This window comes from Schistocerca nitens, chromosome 1, assembly GCF_023898315.1.
Source record: "Schistocerca nitens isolate TAMUIC-IGC-003100 chromosome 1, iqSchNite1.1, whole genome shotgun sequence".
In the NCBI taxonomy this organism is placed as follows: domain Eukaryota; kingdom Metazoa; phylum Arthropoda; class Insecta; order Orthoptera; family Acrididae; genus Schistocerca; species Schistocerca nitens.
Genome location: NC_064614.1, coordinates 236,854,484 through 236,874,708, shown reverse-complemented (window position 1 = coordinate 236,874,708; position 20,225 = coordinate 236,854,484). Strand labels below are relative to the sequence as shown.

Below are 20,225 nucleotides of genomic sequence, written 5' to 3'. Positions count from 1 at the left end.
GCTACATTTCAGCAGGATAATGCACGACCGCATGTTGCACGTCCTGTACGGGCCTTTCTGGATACAGTAAATGTTCGACTGCTGCCAGGCCAGCACATTCTCCAGATCTCTCACCAATTCAAAACGTCTGGTCAATGATGGCCGAGCAACTGGCTCATCACAATACGCCAGTCACTACTCTCGATGAACTGTGGTATCGTGTTGAAGCTGCATGGGCAGCTGTACCTCTACACGCCATCCAAGCTCTGTTTGACTCAATACCCAGGCGTATCAAGGCCGTTATTACGGTCAGAGGTGGTTTTTCTGGGTACTGATTTCTCAAGATCTATGCACCCAAATTGCGTGAAATATAATCACATCTCAGTTCTAATATAATATATTTGTCCAATGAATACCCGTTTATCATCTGCATTTCTTCTTGGTGTAGCAATTTTAATGGCCAGTTGTGTACCTTTCTAGCCACTCGACCAGTTATCTTGATCTTTCACCAGGAGTGTTGGGCGCCGAACGGTGGCCTCTTGCTTTTTCAAAGTATAGTGCCTTCATATACACAGTCACCCTCCAGCAACAATGTGTAGAGGGTAGCGGTGGTATGTGGAAGATGAATGTAGCACACCTCGAGAACACAGAATGCCGCCAGGTTACCACCAATGCGTTCGCGGACTGCGAAACACGTCTTCCACGATACCCTTAGACGTTGACATGGTGAATGGACTGTTCAAAACCATCGTTCCGGCGGATGCTAATACAATCGCTGCATGGCATCGTAGCCCATTGGACGTTTATTATAATGTTTCGCGAACTCGCATCCCAACCGCCGTCACAAAATAGATTGCAAGCTGCCGAATTGAAGCGTACGAGGTTGAGACAAATGAAAACCTTAAATTTTTTAAAAATATTATTTATTGCGCAGAAGTGGTACAAAGCTGTATCACTTTTCAACCTAATCTCCCCCACGCTCAATGCAAGTTCTCCAGCGCTTACGAAGTGCACACATTCATTTAGAAAAAAATTCTTTTGGTAGTCCGCGCAACCACTCATGCACCGCGTGGCGTACCTCTTCATCAGAACGGAACTTCTTTCCTCCAATTGCGTCTTTAAGTGGTCCAAACATATGGAAATGACTACGGGCAAGGTCTGGTGAGTATGGTGGATGAGGAAGACACTCAAAATGCAGGTCTGTGATTGTTGCAACTGTTGTACGGGCAGTGTGGGGCCTTGCATTGTCATGTTGCAAAAGGACACCTGCTGACAGCAATCCATCTTTGATTTGATTGCAGGCCGCAGATGATTTTTTAGGAGATCTGTGTATGATGCACTGGTGACAGTGGTCCCTCTAGGCATGTAATGCTCCAAAAGGACGCCTTTTTCGTCCCAAAAGAGTCACCATAACCTTCCCTGCTGATGGACTGTTGGAAACTTCTTTGGTTTTGGTGATGAGGAATGGCGCCATTCCTTGCTCGCTCTCTTCGTTTCCGGTTGGTGGAAGTGAACCCAGGTTTCGTCCCCAGTAACGATTCTTGCAAGGAAGCCACCACCTTCTCGTTCAAAGCCGAAGTAGTTCTTCACAAGCATCAACACGTCGTTCTCTCATTTCAGGAGTCAGCTGCCGTGGCACCCATCTTGCAGACACTTTGTGAAACTGGAGCACATCATGCACAATGTGCTGTGCTGACCCATGACTAATCTGTAAACATGCTGCAATGTCATTCAGTGTCACTCGGCGGTTTTCCTTCAGTATGGCTTCAACTGCTGCAATGTTCTGTGGAGTCACAAGTCGTTGTGCCTGACCTGGACGAGGAGCATCTTCTACTGAAGTCACGCCATTTAACAACTTCCTACTCCATTCGTAGACTTGCTGCCGTGACAAACATGCATCACCGTACTGAACCTTCATTCGTCGATGAATTTCAATACCTTTCACACCTTCACTACGCAAAAACCGAATAGCAGAATGCTGTTCTTCCCCGGTGCAAGTCGTAAGTGGGGCGGCTATCTTTATACTGATACTGCGACGGTATGTGTGCATCTGCACTGTGCTGCCACCTACAGGCCATTCTGCACGCTGTTTGTAGCATGCTTACCAACATACAGGATAACGGCGCGAAATTTCGATTTTTTATTACAGATTTAAGATTTTCATTTGACTCACATATTGTCTCACATATTGTCTCTTACACGGCGGAAATTGTAACGGGTGGTCTTGCGCTCGCGACGTCAAGACTGAGCGAGTGGCGAAATCCCATCTGTGCACCACACCGTGCTCGATAGCCATCGATGCTGACATCTTATCACAGACCTCACTTTGCCGGATGGTCGATCTTTAACCACCCAGGCAACCATTGTGGGAACCTTCGCAGACGATTATCGACGTTTTTGCCAGGAGGAGAATATATAGTGGGACGGTAGCGACGTTTTGCAACACGTGCCGCGCACCCTCGATGACACAGCAGCATCGTCGCTTTTAGCAGAGATTGTGCATGACGACTCTGATGAGGCGCTAGGTAAGGGTGCACTTAACAGGTTTCCCAGACCGGACGGACTGTCACTCGAATGATTCGTACTTTCCACACCATGCTGATGCCACGTTGGATCACCATGCATCGAGAGCAGATGTCCCCCCCGATTTTGGCGTGCCACTTACCTTCGTCCATGGTTCGGTCGATCGAGGACCACCGCCCTATCACAACGTTAAATTCGATCTAAAAGATGTTTGTCTGGCTCCTGGCTGCACTTATAAAAAAGGGCCCCCTCTTTCCTTACCTTATCAGTCCACCTAATTTTCAACATTCGTCTGTAGGACCACATTTCAAATTCTTCGATTCTCTTCTGTTCCGGTTTTCCCACAGTCCACGTTTCACTCCTATACAATGCTGTACTCCAGACGTAAAGTCTCAGAAATTCCTTCCTCAAATTTAGGCCTACGTCTGATAGTGGTAGACTTCTCTTGGCCAGGAATGCCCTTTTTACCATTGCTAGTCTTCCTTACTCCGTTCGTTATTGGTTATCTTGCTACCTAGGTAGCAGAATTCCTGTACTTCATGTACTTGGTGACTGTCAATCCTGATGTTAAGTTTCTCGCTGTTCTCATTTCTGCAACTTCTTATTACTTCTGTCTTTCTTCGATTTACTCTCAATCCATATTCTGTACTCATTAGATTATTCATTCTACTCAGCAGATCATTTATTTCTTCTTCTGTCTCACTCAGGATAGCGATGTCATCAGCAAATCGTATCATCGATATCCTTTCACCTTGAATTTTAATTCCACTCCTAAACCTTTCTTTTATTTCCATCATTGCTTCTTAGATGTACAGATTGAACAGTAGTGGCGGAAGACTAAATTCCTGTCTTACATCTTTTTTAATCCGAGCACTTCGTTCTTGGCCGTGAACTCTTATTATGCCCTCTTGGCTCTTGTACATATTGTATATTGCCCGCTTCTCCCTAAAGCTTACACCTACTTTTTTAAGAATTTAGAACATCTTGCACCATTTTACATTGTATTATTTTTTTGACAAAAAAAAAAACAAAACAAGAAATTCAAAATGCAGTTACTGATTTCGACCAGCTTGTGGTCATCATTAGATCGTCTAAATACACTGTCTGATGATGACCAACTGCTAACTGCATTTTGAATTGTTTTTGTGTTTGTTTTAGGAAGAAAATAAAAGAACAAAGAGATAAATATTGTTTACTGGCCAAAGCACTTTCGACACTCCTCTCATTTTCAGTAGGCCATACTACTCGTAGTTTTGACGCAGCCTTGCACTAAGACGTAATATGGGCTATTGAAACTGACAAAATGGTCGAAACCACTTCAGCCAGTAAGCAATATTTGTGTGAGCGTTGACTTACAGCCTTTGTAGTCCAATTTAGTAAGCTCAGGACGGTCTATGCGATCAACGTGGCGCATAAAAACAAAATAAAGACCTAATTAATAACGTAATTTCCGTTTACAATAAGTTGTTTGTAGGTTCAACCACTTACGGTCTATAACAGTGTGCATTTATTACATTAGAAACTTATTGGCACATCTAGTTCAGCAATCCTTGCTAACCCAAGGATAATAATGAATTAACGAGAATCCGTGTTCTTTCAAGAACGCAATTTTTTTTTTTTTTTTTGCTTTATTTAATTCTCAGTTGTAGCCTCTTCAGTTGGGTTCACAAGTACTTGGTTCCCCTCGGTGCCGGAGACACCGCCAACTGAAGTTAACCCTGTGGTGTTAATGAATTGGCTAAAATGGTTCAAATGGCTCTGAGCACTATGGGACTTAACATCTTAGGTCATCAGTCCCCTAGAACTTAGAACTACTTAAACCAAACTAACCTAAGGACATCACACACATCCATGCCCGAGGCAGGATTCGATACTGCGACCGGAGCGGTCGCGCGGTTCCAGACTGTAGCGCCTAGAACCACTCGGCCACATCGGCCGGCTGTTAATGAATTACCTGAGATTGAGCAAACACCACACATAGAAGAATACATATATGGTAAAGACCCAAGTATATTTTACCAGTAAAATAAAATAGAATGCACTGATCTGATCTGATTTGGTCATACAATCGGCGTAAACATTAATTAGTACTTCAGGTAAGTGGTGTGGTTGGAGTACAAAAAATTCTATTGCCATCCCGTTTAGTCAGTTTGATTACTAGCGTCACAATCATGCAAAAATCACTGTCTGGATATTTCGTTGTGACAGGGGGCGCAGTTCTCGCAATTAACATTATTTCATCTTGGCGGTGCTACCAAAGGTTCTTCGGGAGCGCACACGCGACCGTTCGCGACACGATTGACTGTTGATCTCGAGACGTAGTATGCAAACGAAAGTATATTCTCTCACGAATTTTAGGTCATATGCCTCTCTCAGTTAGAATGATCAGTGAATCACGCCAGTGTGCAATTTTGCAGACTACGAATTCGGCACTGCACGCTGCATCTATCACGCAAACTAGTGCACGACTCCCATCTGTTACGTTCTGCGTTCCCGAGAGAGGCGGCCTTCGATATTTCGATATTGCGGGGTATGGGCAGCTATATTCCACTGTGCTTACAAAGTCTGTATATGGTAATTACACATTCTGTCAATGTCAACTTGTGGCTGATTGCTGTTGGAACCTACAGGGCACTCGTAATGGTTGTGGGAGCGGCGGGGTGGGGGGGTGGGGGGGGTTGAGAAAAAGGAGAGAGAACTGCTAGTAGGACTCACACTCCGTGGTTTCCGCACTTTCTTAATTATATGTATAGATACTACTACTACTACTACTACTACTACTACTACTACTACTAATAATAATAATAATAATAATAATATATAGTGTGGCCCAATGGCTGGAAGTTGAATCTGAACCAAGTGTTGTTTCTGGCTACTTCTCACGGTCTTGAGAGGTGAAGGCTAGATTAAAAAGAAGACAAAAAAGTGTATGGTCAGACTGAAATCAGATAACGTGATCTCTCGGTTCCAGGGCACACGTTTTACTGGTAGACCAGCAGGCACAACGTGTCTGTAGATAGTTCATCCACGGGTTTTGAGGACTGAGTTTACGAGTATCAAAATATGTGACATACATGGTCATATTTTATTGGCTGCATTAAATTATTCACACAGCCAAGGGTCCGTAAACCTTGGTATTTGAAATAAATTTCACCATGATGTCCTTGAGAAAAAGTGATCTTGACAGACGGACATACAGGCAGAAAATGGCAAAACAAACATTTTTTATTTGATGTAGCTAAAAATTAAGAAATTCTTTGGTTTTTTTCCTTGTACTGTGGACCCCTGCTTGTCAAATTTTATGATTCTAGGTCATGGGGAATTACTCTATAGGTTTTGATGAATGTGTTGGCGAGTATCGAAATGCGTGACGTTAATGGCCGTATTTTTTGGTAGCATTGTCTTCGGAGCTTCGAGTTTTCATACTGCGAAGGGAACGTGGGTCTTTGTGCTTGAATTGGTTTCGACCTGATACTCGATACTTTCGTGAGAAAATGAGACCTTAACGGACAAACAGGCAGACAAACGAACGGACAACAAAGTGATCGTGTAAAGTTTCCACATTCCCTGATTCTACATCTACATATACACTCCGCTAGCCACCAAGCGGTGTGTGGCAGAGGGCACAATTCGCACCAAAGTCGCATTGCCCCCCTCCCCTCTGTTCCACTCGCGGATCGCACGAGGGAAAAACGACTGTCTGGACGCCTCAGTCCGATCTCTAATTTCCTTTATCTTTGAATGGTGATCATTGCGGGATTTGAAAGTTAGTGATAATATTATGTGCTCTAAATTCTCGGCGAAGATCGGTTTTCGGAATTTAGTGAGCAGCCCCTTCCACTTAGCGCGCCGTCTATCTGCAAGTGTGTCCCACTTCAAACTTTCTATGGGACTTGTAACGCTCTCGCGATGGATAAATGTACCAGTCACGAATCTTGCCGCTCTTCCTTGGACCTTCTCAATCTCTTGAATCGGACCCAACTGGTAAGGGTCCCATTCAGACGAACAATAAGACTGGACGAACTAACGTATTGAAAGCTATTTCTTTTGTTGAAGGACTCCATCGCTTCAGGATTATATCAATAAACCGCAATCTAGAGTTTTCCTTATCTGCTACTTGTGTAATCTGATCATTCCATTTGAGATCATTTCGAATAGTCACACCCAGATACTTGACTCCGGCCGCGGTGGCCATGCGGTTCTAGGCACTTCAGTCCGGAACCGCGTGACTGCTACGGTCGCAGGTTCGAATCCTGGCTCGGGCAATGATGTGTGTGATGTCCTTATGTTAGTTAGGTTTAAGTAGTTCTAAGTTCTGGGGGACTGATAACCTCAGATGTTGAGTCCCATAGTTCAAATGGTTGAAATGGCTCTGAGCACTATGCGACTTAACATCTGTGGTCATCAGTCCCCTAGAACTTAGAACTACTTAAACCTAACTAACCTAAGGACATCACACACATCCATGCCCGAGGCAGGATTCGAACCTGCGACCGTAGCGGTCGCGCGGTTCCAGACTGAAGCGCCTAGAACCGCTCGGCCACACCGGCCGGCCAGTCCCATAGTGCTCAGAGCCATTTGAGCCAGATACATGACGGATTGAGGTACGGAATCCTAGAGAAAGAAAAGAAACAAACAGAAAAGGCCCACTGTAGGTGCCACAACTGTGGTGAAACATGTGGGGGGTGTTCCTACAAGAACTCTTTCATACATCGCGATTTACTGTAAACACGGAATAGTGCTTCATATTCCATTTTAATAAAACTGCACTTTTTTTGCAGATAATCCATCGGGACCTGGCCGCTCGAAACGTCCTGATAGGTGAGGACCACGTATGCAAAGTGGCGGACTTCGGCTTCGCGCGCGACATCATGTCGAGCCACGTGTACGAACGCAAGTCGGAGGGCCGGCTGCCGATCCGGTGGATGGCTCCCGAGTCGCTGTACGACAACATCTTCTCGGTGAAGTCGGACGTGTGGAGCTTCGGCGTGCTCATCTGGGAGGTGGTGACGCTGGGCTCGACGCCGTACCCCGGCATGGCGGCCGCCGAGGTGATGCGGCGCGTGCGCGACGGCTACCGCCTCGACCGGCCCGAGCACTGCCGGCGCGAGCTGTACAACATCATGTACTACTGCTGGGACAAGAACCCCAAGGAGCGGCCCGGCTTCGGCGAGCTGGTCGCCATGCTGGAGCCGCTGCTGCTCGCCGAGACCGACTACATCGAGCTGGAGCGCTTCCCCGACCACTCATACTACAACATGGTCAGCCTCAGCGACGAGAAGCTGTGACGTCAGGGCGGCGGCCGGAGACGGCCGCGAGGCGACGGCGACGGTGGCGGCGAAGGCGGCGGCGGCGACGACGACGACACCGCAGTCGACAGCTGGTCGTGCTGAGAGCTGGCCTCTGGGTGTGACCCTCGGGGCCATCAGACAGCAGCTCCCGCAAGTTCCTCGAGCAGTAACAGACCTTGTCCAGTGCTGATACGGCAAGTCTGCTCATGCAGACGCAGCTGCAGGCACTGGTTCATGAAATTTTCAGGGTTCTCATACAGTGGCCATCATAGTGCAATATTCTCCTTTTCCCAAGAAGCCACTTATCCAAGATGACGCTAGGCAGAGGGATTCTTCTCAGCATCCATCGAGAAGGAAGTTCGTGTCCACATGCCGATATAAACTCTGTCGTAAATATATCTGAAGAGTCAAAACCTTGTTTTGGAGAGACCTTTCAAATGATCCCTAAGATGTTCTTTATTCCTCACTACACACGATATCCCCAAGATTTATAAAACTGAAATTAGGATTTTCAGCATTTAATAGGTTACAAAAACTAAGTATTTCGCTTTCCTGTTGATCCTCTTAACCTTGTTTACTCCCCAGATACTGAAACTACTTTCGTTGATGAATGCCTTATCCATTAGATATCTACATGAAAGAGCAGTACTCATATAACAATCATCAAATATGCAATAACTTGTTCTCATAAAATAACCAGTAAATAATCTGCGAGCCCAAATATATATTTTGGCTTGTTATCAGTGATTAGGCAGTGAATGTAAAATTTCCCTTATTCCTGGACCACTTATCTAGCCCATATACCAGTTACTTCTCCTTAGCACATAACTGAAAAAATTGATGAGTGGTGCTTTTTTGATCTGAAATCTTTTGAACCCTAGTGATAAAAGCAGTACACTGCTAAAAGAAAACGCCATATTTTTCTTCTCGTGGTAGAGAAAAGCACAAATGCTAACCTACACCGAAGTACACCAAATTAGTGTTCAAACTATTGTCAACGAAAAAACATATTTAAAAAACAGATTAACGGGGGTAGGACGTCAAATGGGCCGACTTCGAGAAGGACTGGCACCACAGGACATTTTAATTTGCACTGTCTATACTTTTACAAATAAATTCATAAAACTTTGTCAGCATGACCAGGAAGGATTCAGGATTCACACTCATAGCAGTGGAAGTGCAAAAACACGAAAAAATTGTATTTTTTAAATGTGAAATTTCATGATTTTTTTCACTTATTGTTGGCTGCATTTGTTGCTATAGGTACACTTTTCTTCATAAGAAAGAGAGATTCTTTGATGAATTTTGCACAGCTTACAAACCATACTTACAGGTGCTTGAAACTCTAGAATTTATTTAATCTATGGAAAAATGAATGGGCTGTTACGTTTTTAACTTCATGTTTTGAGAAAACTCGAATTTTATAGTTAATTATCTCAATTTTTACCACAGTTTTTAACAGATTTGATAAATTCTAGAGTTTCATACACCTGTAAGTATAGTTTGTATGCTGTGCAAAATTCATCAAAGAATCTCTCTTACTTATGAAGAAAAGTGCACCTACAGCAATAAATGCAGCCAATACCAGGGGAAAAAGTGATGAAATTTCACATGTAAAAAAAATTGTTTTGTTATTTTTTTGAACTTCCTCCGCTATGAGTGTGAATCCTGAATCCTTCCTGGTCATGCTAACAAAGTTTTATGAATTTATTTGTAAAAGTATAGACAGTGTAAATTAAAATGTCCTGTGGTGCCTCTCCTGCTCCAAGTCAGGCCATTTCACGTCCTACCCTCCCTTAAGGATTTAAAAAGTTACTAGATCACAGTCTATGTGACACCCTGCACAGCACAATAAAATTATTCATTGGTAGCTGGATTACTGTGCCGTCACCAGTTACTAGATAGTGTGATCCCAAATACCTTTCTCCAACCCATTCATATCAACATCTTATTATAATCGTATAAAACACATTTAGCTCATCAGAGTCTATGCACCACATACTCATCAGGTAGGAGCAGTTTATCTACTATTGCAGCTTTTTCTGCAGTAGAGTTTCTCTCACCTTACAATTTGTCAGCTGGCAGCAGTGAAGTAATATTTGTCATTTTAGCATGTGCTCTCTTGTAAGCTTGAAATGCTACTGTTTTTTCGCATTTATGGAGTTATCTTTGAAATTTTGCAGTTCACATGCCGTAGCCCAGCTTACTGAATTGCTTTCATGAAGTTTTTACACAAAGTACTTCAAAATTGACCAAGTTATATTTGTCAGCCCTTACAAGTGACAATGTATCTTTTCATGCAGTTAGTAGAGAAGCTAGAAACATTGGATGCAGTATTTAGTCCCCATCTGATAGTGAAAACTAAGTGCTTGTTTCTTCACTTGCAACTTACACAGTATGCAGAACACTGTAACAATCCTTTCTTCACTTGTACATTACCTGACTGTGCTTTTGGTATATTCCACACTGTGGTAAGGGCTGAAAGTGGGCAGCATCAAAGTTATTTTCAATTAAAATTCTATTTCCGACAAAACATTCCTCATACCACATTCCTTCTCTAGATGCTATTAGAAACAGAACTGCATATAAATGGATGTTGAGGGCCTTTTTAATCATTCACTGGTAAATTTGGGTCTAAAAAGAAATTCTACCAGAACTGATGAACTCCGGTTATAGTGTAAAGAGAGTGATAAGAATGGGCTAACATTTTAGTTCTGTTTATTGCTATATTACTGCAGTGTACTCAAGAAGTCACCTTTCTCAGTTCAAATGCTGATGAAGTAAATGGGAATTCCATAAAAAATTGAAAGTGACTATGCATCATGGTGATGCTGAATTACTAAAGACAGAACCAAACATGAAAGACTGTTAATTATGTAGTACAACCATACTTATTAGGTCTTTTAATAAACCTCATTTAGATTTAAGTTGTTATACAATATAAGCTTTATGTGTGACTGATATTGTACAGGTTGAAATAATGGCTTGTGAAATCCTGCATTTAACTTTGCAGTTAGTTCATGAGTGTTTATTTGTACAGACAACATCTTATTTATTTTGTTGAATCTGTTGAGTATAAAAGGTAAGGTCGCTGTGATAAAATGTAAAAAAGAACTGTTTTTCCATTTTGATAATTATTTTGTAATATTCACAAGTGTTCTGTAATAAATTGTAGTAGTTTGAAGTAATTAAAATTTTAATGCTTGCAACTAATTCTGTTACACTGTAAGAGTTTTAATAAAAATTATTACATTTAAACCTTGTCTCATTATCTTGTAATATTATTTAAACCTTGTTTCACCATCTTATAATATTCTAAAATGCTTACTAAAACACTATTGCTATTAAAAAACAGGAATAATTGGTAGCTTTCATCTGATTTATATCTTACAAAAAATTCAACAATATGTTTTGAAAGACAATGCTCAGGTTGTCAAACACAAATTGTGAGGTTCATAATCTAAAATATCTACCAACACATTTGTGGCATTAATAAAATAAAATAAGATAGTAAAATAAACACATAGGATAGTGTGTCCTTATATTACATTAAAATTGTTGACTTCTGTCAGTAGCCACCCTATCTGATACTGCAGTGCGCACAAAGACATGCCATCCTTATTGGCTGTGGGCTCCCAGAGCATCAGTTTAGATAATCTCCAAGTGTCTGGGAACTGCTGTGAGTTGACATGTCTAAGGTATTAGTGTACAAGCGGAGCTATTGGTCAATCATATTGCTATTTTATTGGTCACTTACTATTCCTCATTTCCAAAGATACTACTTGTATGTTATCATCTACAGTTATCAGCCTCTAGTTGTTTTATCAAGTAAGTATTGTAAATTTGTAATTATGCATTTGCAATTAAATGAATGCTTCGGTATATATTACAAAAATGTGTGTGTGTGTGTGTGTGTGTGTGTGTGTGTGTGTGTGTGTGTGTGTGTGTGTGTTACACAGCTTCTCCTAAACCAGTGGACTGATTTCAACAAAACTTCGTACACATATCCCTCACTTTAAGGCAACAATTGCTGTGGGGGCAGGAGCCATATACTTATCATTGCTTAGGAGACATGACGTCATATACACCAATATGTTGCATCATGCATAAAGTTTTAATACATTAATTCTTTATTACTAAACCACTCTCACTGTTAGTTCAACGTAAGGAAATCCATGACGCCTGTCTGCGCTTTTGGCAGGTTTCACCTGTGAACCACAAATGGCTGTACATGAAATCAGTAGCCATCTACAGAGCTGTGAAGAGGCATTGCCACACAGACTTACACAAAATCTAATTGCACACGTCCAAAGCAGCTGCGCCAGCATACAGAAACTGTGCAGGATATCACCTCTCACCGAGTCTATTGCGGGGGTACAAGTAAGATAAGAATAAGTGCAAGGAAGATGTTTGCCTTGTAACAGGTCAAATTTGTTTCTCTATTGTAGACATGCTGTACTAAACAAGTGATGTTAATGTGTCAGTATATGAAAGTGAAGCTAACCTTACGTTAACTTAGATTTGACACAAACATTATTGCTAAGGGGCATGAATCACTGCAACAGTTAAAGCAGTCTTTCACAACAGTCCAGAACAAAGGTATCACAGTATTCCTGTGTGTTTTTCAGGTTGGTTTAATGTTCTATGCGAATTTTGGCCACAGTACAAATTCAGTGGCAGCATCTACAGGAGCTACGGTACTCCTAGAACCAAATAGTCGTAAAACTCAAAGAACTGGAAGGCTCCTCACAACTTACAGCTCTCCAAACCTACCAAATAAACTGTTTCATAATTTCAAAGGTTTCTTCACGAGTATATGGAAATGAATTTTTTTCGATATTACCCTACTGATGGAGTTATTTTTTTGTTTTCCTTACTAATAAAAAAATGGTAAAAAAATACTTGGGCAATGCCGGGTTTGTCAGCTAGTCTGCTATAAAGTAATTCTAAAAAGCCTTTAAAAAATCTCGTGCCGTTCTCTTTCACTTGCATGTCAAGAGTATTGCCATGGCTTTTTTTTTTTCACGAATGGTAATTGTTCATCCTTTCTTTCCTGCGTGCAGGATTTCTAAGTTGTCTTCTACTCTCTGCTTCGTGCAACGGTTTTTTTTTGTTTTTTTTGTTTTGTTTTTAAAGGCACCGACAACTGATGCTGTGATTCCAATTATTCATGCGAGCCACAGGAGTACAAAAAGTCTATTTTTCTTAGCTTGGTACACAGGGCAGTCAACGTGCCAATGGGTAAGAGGGATAAAGAGCTGGAATTAAACATTGTTAAGAAGATTGCGATCAACAACGCCTAAAAAGTAGATAATGTTAATAAACTGCTGCCCAAAAGTAATAAGAATGGAAAGATTAAACTAAACGAATAAAAAATGAAAACTGTCGTTTGCCATATTATGGAACAGTCACGCAAAATATCGCAAGCATTTTTAAACCTCATAATATCAAAAAATCTTTCCAGGAAAATGATCTAGTCAGGTCTAACTTGTAGAATATTGGTAAAAAGATAGCAATTTCTAAAGCTTGAAGTTTATAAAATAGACTGCATGTCTTGTGCTGCAAACTATATTGGACAGATACGAAGAATATTTTCGATTAAATACACGGGTAATAAGTATGTTAGATACATGGATTATAAATATGCATTCAGGCTAAGTAACTATGACAAATCAGCTGTTGCAAATCATGTGTATAAAAGCACGCATTCACTTAAGAGAATGGAAGACAGAAATCGTATACACAGAAAAAAATGGATGCCCAACTTACGAGAAGAAGTGGCAACTACCGTTCATGAAAAGAAACATGAAAATATGAAAAACTAGCAACTCTCTAGAGGGTGTCAATCAGAGATAAGAACAAGCAAGTAGCAGCTTTGGAAATGAGGAACAGCAGGTGACCAATAGACTAGCAATATGGTTGAGCCAGTAGCTGCGCTTACACAGTAATACCAGACACCTGGAGAAGTGTCAACTTGACAGTCTTTGAGTCCACAGCTGATCAGGAGGATATGGGCTTGGAAGACAGTGTCGAGTGACATGGGATGCCTGCTGACAGAAGCTGAAGTTATAATGTAAGGCAAGATCTATAGCCTTTTATATTACGCACATCACGAATCTGTTCGTAGATTTTTTTGTGTTTGAACCTCATGAGATGGGTTTGACAACATCTTGATGAGCATCATCTTCCAAAATGCTTGTCTGTGTGTAAAACATAAACCAGTTGAATTCTACTAATTATTATTGTTAAAATAGGCTATATCAACAGCTATCTCACATCCTTTAAACTGGTAATATTAAACTTTCTGAAGCATTGTTCTACTGTGTTGGATCAGTAACAAGAAGCTATTGGCACGAGCGAAATGATTGTAGAAAGTAAAGACATGCACTCTTAAGGCTACACGGTTCTGGACTTTAACACGCTGTAATGTTAAAGCCAACTGGTATCCAAAATATTAGTCATGTGGAGTGCAACGCTCTTAACCCTGTAATGACATATATCCATCCTGTAAGTTTTCTATCCCACTCACTACACTGGCAAACTTGAATATTATGAAACTACTTCCGCTTACAGAAAAAAAAAAATGGTTCACATATTACGCTGTGCTCGCATCAGTCCTACAAACTGATCGCCAACAACGGCAAATGCATATTATTAGGAAACAGACAAATGCGTAGCAATGGTATTTGATATGTTAAATTACGCACCATGGTGCACTAACTCTTTAACAGGACAACTATCAGCCAAATTTCAAATAACTTCCGGGAATTCAGCCAGGTAACACTTTCAGCGACCGCCGATATTTCGGCGGGAGAACACCCCGCCATTTTCAAGGCAAACTGCAACGGACAGGCGGCGTGCATGCAAATTTAATACCTCGATTCTGCGACAGAAGCAGGAAAGATAACACACACACTGAACACTAGTGCCACCAAAGATGACCAAAGTCAGAGCTATCGATAGTGAGACTATGAATTCACAGGTGAGGCAGCATTGACTCTGTTCCTCTGTTTTTTGACAAGGGAGAGAGCCGGATTCCAAACAGAGTTTAAACAGAAACCTCCATCCCTGTTAACGAGGTTGCTCGCTAGTTTAATCTCAACTGCCTCCTTAATGACACTGTCCCAATAGCTGGATGTGCATGCCAATATCTCGGTGTTATTATATAACATGGGGTGACCAGTATCCAAGCAATGTTCGGCAATAGCAGATCTATTTGGCTGCTGTAATCGTGTGTGCCGTTTATGCTCAGTACATCTGTCCTCCACGGTCCTGATAGTTTGACCAATATATGCCATACCGCAGCTACAGGGAATACGATACACACCTGCCTTACGCAATCCAAGATCATCCTTAACGGAACTCAAAAGTGCTCTAATTTTAGATGGAGGTCGGAAAACACATTTCACATCGTATTTCCGTAAAATACGACCGATCTTATTGGACGTGTTTCCTACGTAAGGCAAAAAGGCAGTAGACTTAGGTGTTGACTCAGAATTATCATCAATCACCCGATGTACAGTTGGTCGATAGCGCAACGCACGTTCAATCTGTCTATCACTATAACCATTTTGACGGAATGTAACTTCAAGATGGGACAGCTCAGCTGGCAAAGTCTCAGCGTCAGAAACGACATGTGCCCTGTGTACCAAGGTACGAAGTACCCCTTCACGCTGAGCCGAATGGTGACAACTATTAGCTTGTAAGTACAAATCGGTGTGAGTACGTTTCCTGTAGACTGCATGTCCCAATGATCCATCATCCTTCCTCCTAACCAACACGTCGAGAAAGGGAAGGCAACCATCCTCTTCCACCTCCATCGTAAAACGAATGTTCGGGTGGATCGAGTTCAGATGTTCTAGAAAGACATTCAAATTTTCCCTACCGTGAGGCCAAACAACGAAGGTATCGTCAACGTATCTAAAGAAACAAGCGGGTTTTAAAGGCGCCGACTCCAATGCACGTTCCTCGAAGTCTTCCATAAATAAATTTGCGATCACAGGAGACAACGGACTACCCATCGCAACTCCATCTGTCTGCTCGTAATACTGGTCATTAAATAAAAAGTAAGTGGATGTCAACACATGCCTAAAGAGATTAGTTAAATCAGCACCAAACCTGGCTTCAATTAACCGCAACGAATCAGACAGAGGAACACGAGTGAAGAGAGAGACCACATCGAAACTCACTAAAATATCAGAGTCATTCAGCCTCAGTCCCTCCAAACGACGTAAAAAATCAGCTGAGTTCCTGATATGATGTTCACACTGTCCTACTTGTGGACTCAACAGAGAAGCAAGATGCTTGGATACACGATATGTCGGAGCGCCGATGTTACTCACTATAGGACGGAAAGGAACCCCTTCCTTATGAACCTTTGGAAGGCCATATAACCTAGGGGGAACGGCACTATAGGTGTTAAGCCTCTTGATTGTGTCTTGCGAAAAACCACTTTTCTTCAGGAGGCTGTTGGTCTTTCTCTCAACACTTTTCGTGGGGTCAGCATCGATTCTGCGATACGCTGAATCAGATAGTAAACGTTGCATCTTTATCAGCCAAATGTACACACACACACACACACACACACACACACACACTCACACATATGTTGGGTTTGCAGTACCTTATGGACCTCAGTCAATGACTTAGAAAAGGGGTCTGAAACATTTTACACAAATCACTTGTACTTGCAGTTCTGAAATATTGTTCCAGTGTTTGATGTCCATACCAAGAAGGTATTGGAAAGAGAGAAATGATCGTGGAACATAAACACATTTCGAGGGCTACATGGTTCTGCACTTAAACATGCTATAATGTTAGAGCTGTGTGGTTTCCGACCTATTAGTCGTGTGGAATGCAACGCTGTTAATATTCCAATGTAAGAAATATATTTCCAGCGCATGACATACATTCTCGCTGCAACTTTCTGTCCGCTAAACTATGGTGACAAACTGTAGTCATAAAACAACCACCTTGCGCATCGTTTCTTTGTAACACAAACACTACATAGGTTTCCAGAGGACTACGATACCTGCTGTTTACGAAGTTCAAGCCCGATTACATTTTGGAAATTATGATATGTTCACTACAGTCCTATAAAATAATCGTTGACAGCTGAAAATGAAAATGAATATGCCAGAGGAGGTGTAACAATCGTAATGCAGGTTAACACCACCATTTGTAATCTTCCTCTTGCACACTGAAGTCATGGTCCAATGTTAGGTTGTACTGTTCATGAGTGGGATAATATTGTCAATTCGCCTTGACGCCACGTCTCTAGAATGCCTCCTTTTTCCATTATTAAGGTGTATATTTAGTGTCAGTCCACTCTCCTCTACATCAGCAATTTTATGGATTTCGCTCAGTACTCATTCCGTGGTATATTTTCTCTACATGTTCATTTGACTTTCACTCCTTCGTGTAAGGGTCTGCAACAGGGAGTTGACGTGTGTAGAGTCGATTTCTGCTGCTGCTCAGATTTTTTTCCATAAGTATATGCTCTTATTGCTTAGCAGATGTACTTCGTAATTTCTGTTTATATCTTCCAACTCTCATAGGTGTCTACAACCTTTTCAGCACATCTACAAACTGTAGCTTTCAGGTATTTATTTTTATCACACCAGTAATAAGTTATTCGTCAGTTGACAGTGTGTCGACTGCAGCTAGCATTTGGGGCGCTAAAAGTTACCCTTCTCTACAGAGTTTTGCGTCTGAACGACAACCATCCACCACTGAAAGCTATACACACATACACACGGAGACTTTGCACACATATGTCCTGTCTTGAAGTGTCGATTTCAACCACCTGTGCGTTGTTTTCGGCAGTGACACATTTCAGCATACAGCGAAATACTCTTCTCAATATGGTTCTTTAGGGGGTGCAAGCCCATTGAAATTCATCCTGCCAAAGAGCATAACATCTTCGACATAGACTGGAGGAGACTGGTCAGGTTTCTATTTCGTCTTGAGACACCATGTTTGGGTAAAATAATGAGCACTACATTCGTAAAAAATATCTTACGATATATTTATCTCCAGCCCCATCTTGACAGGTTACACTTGGTGTAACCAGCGGTTGCTCAAGGTCATTTCTTCCAGGACCCAGGCGATCATTGTAGGCAAAACCACCCCTTCCTTTCGTCTCCTCGACTTCTATATCATCATTTATGGCAGTCCTATCACCCTCACCCCCACCCTCAAGTATCTTGGCATCACCCTTGACCATCACCTCTCCTGGCCCGCCCCCCCCCCCCCCCCCCCATCTCCAGACTGTCCAAGCCAAGGCACGCTCCAATTCCATCTCCGCAAGCTCCTTTCTGGCTGCACATGGGGTCTAGACCCCGCCACCATCCTCCACACCTACAAATCCCTCATCCGCCCTATCGTCTGCTACACCCATCCCACCTCGATCACTGCCCCTCCAACGTTTTGCAAATCCCTTCAAATCCTGGAACGCCGTGCACTCCGCCACACCTATCACATCTGCCTCCCCCACAGGGATCCTGTATGACCTCATTCCGTTCCACACCTCCTCCTTTTCCTTGAACAGATACAGATCCTCTACACCTCCTGCAAACTTGATCCTCCTCACCTGCTTGTCTCTCCCATCCTTTCCCACACCTGTCCGCTGCCGGATCTATATTCCCATGTCCCACCTGCTCTCCATCTCGCCACTCTCCATACCCTCACCTAAGGTGGCTTCCGCCAACTCCACCTCCCTGATGATGTCCTCATCCACTCCATCTACCCCACCTACCAACTTTTTCCTCCCCTTCCACCCCCTGTGTTTTTCCCAAGAGCACCCTCTCTCCCTTCTCTCCCTCCTTCCTTCCTCCCTCCCTCCTCTCCCCTGGGCTTCCCATACCCCCATACCTTCTTTCCTCCCCCCTCCCCTCTCCTCTGCATCTACACCCTCCTGCTCTCCCTCCTCCCCCACCTTTTCCCCTCTGGCAGGTCCCCAGACTCGTACACAAACAATGAACATTCGCGCACCAGAGATCATTGCCAGTGTTTTTGTGTACCTTCGTGATAGTGATTCAGTGTTTCATCATTTGTGCTCCATCGTTCACAAAAAAAAAAATGGTTCAAATGGCTCTGAGCACTATGGGACTCAACTGCTGTGGTCATCAGTCCCCTAGAACTTAGAACTACCTAAACCTAACTGACCTAAGGACATCACACACATCCATGCCCGAGGCAGGATTCGAACCTGCGACCGTAGCAGTCGCACGGTTCCGGACTGCGCACCTAGAACCACGAGACCACCGCGGCCGGCCATCGTTCACATGTGTCATTTCTGTCATCTATGTTCATGTGCTAGTACTGAACATTTTTTATTTCACTGTGCCTGTGAACGGCTCCATGTTTTTTAATTTTGTCTACTGTTTTTTATCCACCATTTTGTTTTGTTTTTCTTTGTCTTCTTTCTGTACTAACTGTAATATCTGTGGCCGAAGAGCAGCGTAGTTTTTCCGCTGTTGGCCTACCTGTACAGATATAAAAATAACAATAAAGCAAAAAAAAAAAAAAAAAAAGACAGGCCCAGTCTCTCCTCTAACTCCTGTGCAAGGTAGATATGCCCAACCTCCCCCCTCCCCCCCCTCAAATACACGTCCTGCAATATGCAAATGACACCGCCTTCTTTGCCCTTGCTCCTACCCTTCACCAGTCCCAATGCCTTCTCCAGAATCACCTTGACCTTTTTGCCACATGGTGTAACCAGTGGCTCCTGAAAATCAATCCTTCCAAGACCCAGGCGATCATCGTAGGTCATACCACTTGCTCCTTCTGGCTCCTTGATATTTCCCTTACCATCTGCTCCCATACTGTTGGCTCTTCCCCACCCTCCCCTACCTTGGACTTACCATTGACAGTCACCTCACCTGGATCCCTCATCTCCACACTATCCAGTCCAAAGCCTACAACCGCCTCTGTCTCTGGAAGTCCTCTCTGCCCTGACATCGGGGTTGAGCCCCTCTGCCATCACAAATCCTCAAGCCCACAACCGCCTCTGTTTCCGTAAACTCCTCTCTGGCCTGACATGGGGGTTGAGTCCCTCTACCACCACAAATCCTCGATCTGTTCCAACCTATGTTATGCCAGTCCCGCCTCGATAACCGTACTCCCCCCTCCAAATTCTATAAGTCCCTCCATATCCTCGAGCATCCTGCACTCCACCTTGCCTTTCGTGTGCACCTCTCGTCCCTATGTGGATCCTCTATGACCTGATTCTGTTCCCCCATTTTCTTTTTCTCGAACATATCTGAGTTCTCTACTCCTCCCACAGACTTGATTGCCTCCTCCAATGGTTGCTCCTCTCCTCTCCAACCCCCGCCGACTGCCATGACTTTACCACTGTGTACCACCCACTCTCCACCCCTACACCTTTCATCTCCTTTCCCAATATGGCTTCCATAACTCCCCCTCCTGGAT

General features: G+C 42.9%; 1 protein-coding gene across 1 annotated transcript in view; it reads left to right on the top strand.

Moving 5' to 3' along the window:
- The window catches only part of LOC126246492 (tyrosine kinase receptor Cad96Ca), a 527,884-nt gene extending 518,716 nt beyond the window's left edge, over positions 1-9,168 (top strand). The window contains exon 9 of the mRNA XM_049948399.1: positions 7,284-9,168. Within this exon, the coding sequence (XP_049804356.1) occupies positions 7,284-7,790 (507 nt within the window). The 3' untranslated portion in view covers positions 7,791-9,168. The remainder of the gene's footprint in view (positions 1-7,283) is intronic.
- Positions 9,169-20,225: the final 11,057 nt, after the last annotated feature.